The sequence below is a fragment of the Passer montanus genome, unplaced genomic scaffold (genome assembly GCF_014805655.1).
Source record: "Passer montanus isolate IOZ18808 unplaced genomic scaffold, ASM1480565v1 scaffold21, whole genome shotgun sequence".
NCBI lineage: Eukaryota > Metazoa > Chordata > Aves > Passeriformes > Passeridae > Passer > Passer montanus.
The window spans coordinates 6,971,493-6,978,417 of record NW_024366703.1 but is presented as its reverse complement, the minus strand read 5'-3'; the positions used below and the strand labels follow the sequence as shown (position 1 = coordinate 6,978,417).

At 47.1% G+C, this 6,925-nt stretch overlaps 1 protein-coding gene across 2 annotated transcripts in view; it reads right to left on the bottom strand.

Annotated features, from left to right (window-relative positions):
• Positions 1–286: 286 nt before the first annotated feature.
• SUFU (SUFU negative regulator of hedgehog signaling) overlaps positions 287–6,925 on the bottom strand; it is an 88,842-nt gene continuing 82,203 nt past the window's right edge. For both annotated transcript variants that reach the window (XM_039709004.1, XM_039709005.1), the window contains exon 12: positions 287–6,588. In XM_039709004.1, coding sequence (XP_039564938.1) covers positions 6,499–6,588 — 90 coding nt within the window. In that variant the 3' untranslated portion in view covers positions 287–6,498. The remainder of the gene's footprint in view (positions 6,589–6,925) is intronic.

The following is a 6,925-nucleotide window of genomic DNA, read 5'->3' as shown; positions in this document are numbered from 1 at the left end:
GTCAGGGCACTCAGGCTGCCTTCACTCAAGGGGTTGTGCCAGCAGATGCTCATGGAAGATGCTGAATCTGGCAGGTCCTGGGACCAGTCATTTTGCTGAGTTTTTAGGGGAAGAAAAGATCCCTTTCCCTCCCACACTTGCACTCCAGAGGTCTGGGCAAGAGACCCCACTTCCCTTGGAGCAGGGAAGAAGGAGTCAAGGAGGAGAAGGAGCTGCCAAAGGAGTCACAGAGCCGAGCAGGAGACAGTCAGTCCCATTGTTCTGCCCGCAGAGAAGGACACTGACAATTCTGCAAATACCTTTAATGCACTTGGAATACACGGGAGGAAAAAAAAAGTTTAGTGATTCACAAAAATATTACAAAAAGTCACGTGCAGGTGAAACACACCCAGCACTGCAGTAACAATGTAAGAATTTACATTAGAAACTAATATAAAATATTTAAAAACCTCTGCTAGTTTAGCTTTCTGTTTGTTTTTTGTCTTTTATAAAAAAAGGAGAAGGGGAGAGGGAAGAAAGGCCATCTACAAGGTACTGGAACACCGGCCACAGAAACACAGGCTCCTTCCAGCCCCGCTGGGAGTGTCCTGGGGCTCCTCCATCCACACGACCCCTGCGTCTGCAGACCACACACACACCCACACCCACACACCCACACACCCACACGGCTGAAGTACAGAAAAGTTCACCCCAGGGCTGCAAGGGCAAGCCCAGAGGTCAGGGTTTGCTGTGGTCCCAGTCACCCATGTGTCCCCTGCCCTGGGAACCTTGCCTTTGCTCCCATTCAGCACACAAGTAGTGTCCCCAGCGAGAGGCAAAACCTCCATCCCTTTACAAAAAGGGAAAAGTTAGTGTGTCCAGCCTGGGCTGGACGAGAGAAGGGTTTTGAAAGAGTAGACTTGGGTTTGGAGCATGACTGTGGCCAAACTCACAGGGCTGGATGGGTGCAAGGAGCATCCCAGTGCAGGAGCCAGGGCACCACTACAAGCCCCAAGCAGGATGCTGCCTGCTTCCACGGGGCTGCAGATTCCCACTTTGGGGAAAGCCAATAGCCCAGAGCTCCCAGCCCGTGATCAATCCCTACCACGGCCACTCACACCCACCTCCCCTTCCTGAGCCCCTGTGCGTTTTGCATCCCGCTTGCTTCTGTAGGAAGGTCAGCACAGGAGCCTTGTCAGCAGCACCACGGAGCCCTTCTGCTCCTGTCCTGCTCGGGGCATTGTCAAGGAGCTGTGTTTGTGTAGGACCTGCTGCACTCGGGGACAGCTGGGTCCCTCCCACCCTCGCTGCTCGTGCACTGCAGAGTTTCCGGAGCCGCACTTTCGCTGCAGTTGGGCCCCAGGGAAAGGAACAAAGGAGCCATTTTCATCTCCAGCCTCGTCGGGAGCGGAGGGAGAGGGCGAGAGAAAAGAACAGTGTTTGCAAAACACGACAATGGGCAGGAAATTTTCTTCTGGCTTTTTGAGGTTGGGTTTGTTTCTCTCTGTCTTCCTCTTTTTAAAGAGGGTAGGCACAGCATCAGGACAGTTTAAAAACAAGCAGGCCCTGGCCAGCCACATCTGCCACGTGCAGCCCTTCCTGGGCTGACGGTCCTCTCCTGCTATCAGGGCTCCACAAGCCAAATGGTGAACGATGCTCTGGTCTTCCAGCAAGGAAAGGGATGGGCCAGCCCCTTCAAGCAGACTAGAAATGATGTTTGTGAACTGATGTGCCACTTATGATGATTTTATGGTCTGTCAGCGACTTTAGGGGAAACAGAATCATGGTAGAAATGAAGAGGTGGTGAAGCATGATGCACAACAGGTTCACTGCCTGAGAGACAAGTCGATATGGGACCACGTTTAAAACACATCTGCAACCTCAGGCCTATTCTCCATTTGAAATTTTGTACTCATGTCAAAACACAAGGGTTGGGTTTTTTTTGAAAGAAGAGAGAGCATGCAGACACTGCACAACAGTAAAAAATGTTATAAAAATAGTAGGTTGAAACAGAGCTTGTTAGGTCAAGAGACTTAAACCCAGCTTTAAATCTTAAGAGGTAAACCCCATAGGCAAATGTGGATTTTGAGATTGCTTTGGATACAGTCTGGCTGCTGTGCAGGCTGGCATTTATTAATAGGGACAGATGCACAGAAAGGAATTCTGGGTTGCTCAACAATTCATCTGCCCTTGCAGCTTCACTCACAGGAAAAATTAAGGCACAATGCGTTCTCTCACAGGAGGGCAGTCACCCAGCCCCTGGGAGGTGGAAGGGCTCTCCTGGTGCTGGACCCTTCCTCACCTGGCCCAGATGAAGCAGGGGCTGAAGCCCAAGACTTGATACAGTGGAGCCAGAGGCACAAGGCCACGCTCTGGGCTAGGGGAAAGCTGGACACACGGTCTCAGGGCTTCCTCTGGCCTGAAGCTTTTCTCCCCACCTGATGTGATGCTGCCTTGCCTTGGCCAGGTACAAGCTGGCAAAGCAGGACATGGACTCTGGATGCCAACCTAGGAGGAGGGAAGAGCCAAGCATTGCTTTCAAATGTTTTGGGTTTTTTAAAAAAATATTTCTACTGGTCCCAGATGAAAAACAACACAACCCTCACTTCTCCCAAGACCATTTGATGACATGATGGTGTAATTTCAAAAGCTATCCAAGAGCAACTGAATATTTAAAGTGAAGAGCTTCAGAATATAATTTCAAATCACTGTTGGCAATTCCATGTAGAGTAAAACCAATATACACCATCCTCAAAGAATTAGACACAGCAGGCACCATCTATCTAAGCCACTGAAAATATGGTTACAGCAGCTACAAGACTGCTCTACTCAGATCACACCCTACATACTTTAATACTGAAATTATACATTTCTTGTCCTGTTTTTAATCAGAAATTGAGAGAGAGAGTAGCCCTGGCTTTTAAGGCTTCTCCTGTTTCAGAATTGCTGTCACATGTTGGATTTTCAAGGCTCTTCATCTTTCCAAATATCTGAATTGACCTGCATTGCCAGATTTCTTCAAGAGAGAAAAATCCTGTACTCACTGCTTCTAAACTGCTTTTATTTCCATCCAGGCCACTGTCTTTAGCCAACACAAGCCCCACAGGTTTTGGTTCCATACAAACCTGCTTCAGGCCTTCTACACAATCAAGAAAAAATCAGCACCAGTGGTCCTACCATCTTACCAGGTTTGGGCTAGAAAAACACCATGGCATTTATTAACACTGATGACTTCCCTCTTTCAAACTACTTGCTCACTAAAATACAAAGGTTTCTTTTCCATTTCATTCACACACAGACATGCCCTCTTGCCCCAGGATGAAAATATCCAAACTTCACATCTCATCTACTTGCCATTGAGTATGCCTTTGGCACGGTTGCAAATTTGATGTGAATCGTGAGGGGATGTCCTGTGGCTGCCCAGCTCTTCAGGATACTGAGTAACTGCAACTTTCTTACTCTTAGATAAGTTGCTGAGAGGCAGTGACACGACCAGGGAGCTTAGGGCTGACTTTCACCAGGTTCTCATAGCTGCTCTAACAATAAGACACAGAATTCTATTTTAGCAATTATTTGTCTAATATTTCCCCCCTTACCTACATAGGAAGATTTCACTTCCTTCCTTTCAAGCCTTCCCCCCTCAATTGTTATCTGGCTACCAGTAAAGATCTGTGAGAAAGTGTCTCAGAAATAGAGATTTCTGGCATGCCACCTGTTCATAACTCAAATACACAGAACTATATATAAATACATGACATGGAACAAAAATACACACACACACACAAGGATACTGGGTGGATTATCACATGCATTCAGCGTGCTCCCTCTGAAGTCAATGGAAACCCAGCCCAGAGCATCTGATGAGAGTAAATACAGTGAGGAAAACACTTGCATGAGAAAGGCAGAGCTGGAGCACAAGCCAGCTTGGAGGAGGTGCTTTCCCTGCATACAGCACCAGATCCCTGCCGTGAAGGCTCAAAGAGTTCACAGGGCAGGAGGTCTCAAGCTTTCCAGATGTGTGTCAGAGCCCAGAGAGGGTGTGATGGACTTCTCTCTGCCCCGTGCTGATCTCTGCAGGAACAGCAACAACTGACCTTCCAAATGTCCCTTCTCCACCAAGATGTGGATTTTAAGCTCCTTTTAATGAGAGCTAGCATCTGGAAACAAGGAAGAGCAGCCAGCATGGTGGCAACAGGCCAGCTCTGCTGCAGCACCCCCAGCAAGCTCGTACAAGAGCATCCACGGGCTACTGTTGGATGGCTTTGGGACAAAATTGTAGGTGCTGCCCTTGCCTTTTCCCCACTGCCACAATTATCTGTTTGCCCATTATCTGGTGGTGGGACACTTGGGCACATAATTTTTTAAGCTGGACTGGTAGGTTTTCATGGCACTTTCTCACCCACGCTGTCCCTTGCACAGAGATCTACAGAGCAGAAGGGATGCTTAGTGCTAACCAGGACAATGAAAACTGGCCGAGAGATCCCATGGATGAATGCAGCCTGCCTCAGCACAGCAATCACTCTGGCTGGCACATGCAGATATCTGAAAGTTTGTTCTTTCACAGCAGGATTTTAAGATGATCCTCTGAGTTCAGACAAAATGACAAACTCATTTACATGTAAATTGCTTTCATAGCTTTGCAGAAAGGAAGGTTCTGCAGAGCAGTGTTGGACCCTGCATTTGGCCTGCCTTAAATTATAATATAAAAACAATTATAATAATACAAATACTACTTTGTACACAAAGCACGACCTCCCCTGCAAACCCTGGCATGCTTCGGTAGGTCCTGCAGCCCTCTAGTCAATAGTCACCCTCTCTGCACAGAGAGACATTGAGTGACTTGCCTGAGGCCACAGAGGAATTCTGTAGCAAGTCCAAGGAAAGCTTTGTGGCTCCTAGCTCTGCTTCTTGACCAACATTAACCAGCCTCAAATATATGCAGGAAACATCAAAGCTGACTGTGCTGGGAAGAAATTAAATCAGAAAACAAACAGAAAACCAACCCCAGGGTGCTGTGAGGCCTCCTGGACTTTGCTGTTTGATCAGGGGAGTTAAGTGTTAAAAGCTTTTGTTATACTTGTATTAGGATCACACAGCAACTGCGCATAAACCACCAGTTATCTGGTAGGCAGAAAGGGGTGGAAGGAAAGTTGCACCTCCCCTGACAAGGAGTGAAGAGTTGTCACCAAAAGACAATGGGCAGAGGAAGGCTGGGAATATGCATCAGAAACACCCTGCAGCAGCAGCAGGGGGTAAAGCCTGCGGTGGTTTGCTGCAGGTATCCACAGGGCCAACAGCTGATGCAGAGACACAACCTGGCACTGCAGAGACCAGCTCCTCTGCACACTCCTTTTGCTCCAAGGAGGAAGCCACAGGGATCTAGAGAGTGTCTTTTCAAACTGTTTTTGATGCCTTACAGTTCAAACCCATCTGAAAGGAGGAAGGTCAGCAACAAGAGCCACCACAGCAAGGCTAGAGGGGAAAATGGAGCTGCACTAGGGCACAACCCTGCTGGAACAGGGAGAATAGTTGGCTTCATTGAGGCTGAGACTCCTTTCTGCTGTGCCAGGGCAGCAGAGATCTTCACTTCATATGCTTTCAAGCAGCCCCCTGATCCTGCAGAGCTGCTGAAGTTGTCCCTGTGAACAAATGATCCTCTCTAGCTTCTCAAATTCTGTACAATAGCAAGGAAAAAATACTTGACAGTATCTCTTTAAAGATAAACAGACTGTAAACAGGAGATCTCCCCCGCCCCGGTAGCTTTCTTCCTCCTGCTTGTGCAAAACCAGAGGTTGTGACCTTCCCTGGGGTTCAGGCACAAGGACAGGATGCACGAGAATAAAGTTGCCTCTGTTTGCAGTGATACCATAGCTAATAGCACCAAGACCAACACTTAAAACATGCCTAATTTGAGGGCAGGGAGGATCTGGATTTGTTTTTCTTGACTGAACTAGAAAGTTCATCTTTAAATCTGTTCAGCTTCAAGCATGTGAGCTTTTGGCCTCCTTTAAACAGGGGAAACACCATTCCGTTTCTAAAAAGAAAAAAAAAATAGCACATGGAAGAACAGTTCTGCAGTCAGTAAAAGTTTGGCTAACAAAAGGACTCCAGAGTCACGTAAAGAACATTTAATCCATGGATTATAGGCTCGCACCTGGCAGAAATGTATGTGTAAATACAGGCGTGCAGAGCGTCTACACCCTGGGCTAAGGCAGAGGGGAGTTCTGCAGCTAGGAGAGAGAAAGGATTCTTACTACTAATTTTCATAGTTAAATATTTCTCACTCGCACTCACACATACGCAGGCTGCTCCCAGAGAGTTCAGCCTTGGGAAGGATAAAGGAAAGGGCTCAGTTCGGTCTGGGCTGGTGCTGAGTAGCTCCTCTTCTGTTTGCAGTGGTTGTGCAGCAAACTCTTTTTATTTGCAGGCAGAGTTTTTACTGCATTAATTATCCTGTGAGTCACTGGGTAATGGACAGTAACTTGGCTCTCCCAGTTGTTAGAATAGTGTAATTCAGCTCTAATGCAGTGGGTTGTCGAACACGGCATCTGGCAAGATGGAAACTTTCAGTTTCTTTTCAGGCCAGCTGTACTCCTTTGGAAGTTTAAACTGTAAGACAATAAAGAGAACCAGTTAATGCATATCACTGCAATCTGCACAGAAAAAAGAAAATTGTTGCAAAGGCAGGCAGCCCCATGTTATTATTATTTTTTAAAACAAGAGGCCACTAAGAAAACATTTCCCCATCAGTATGTTTTGGACAGTGGTGGACATTAGATAATGTGGCCTGTCTCAGCTGCCAAAGTAAAGTTCTGAGCTTTCAGCCCAAGCACTGTTTATTTCGTCAGATGAATTTTGGAGAGTTTCTGCCCCCATCACTATTTCCCCTTCCCAACCTCTCAGAAGATTTGCAGCAGAAGTGTCTTCCCTCCTATCTAACCATGAC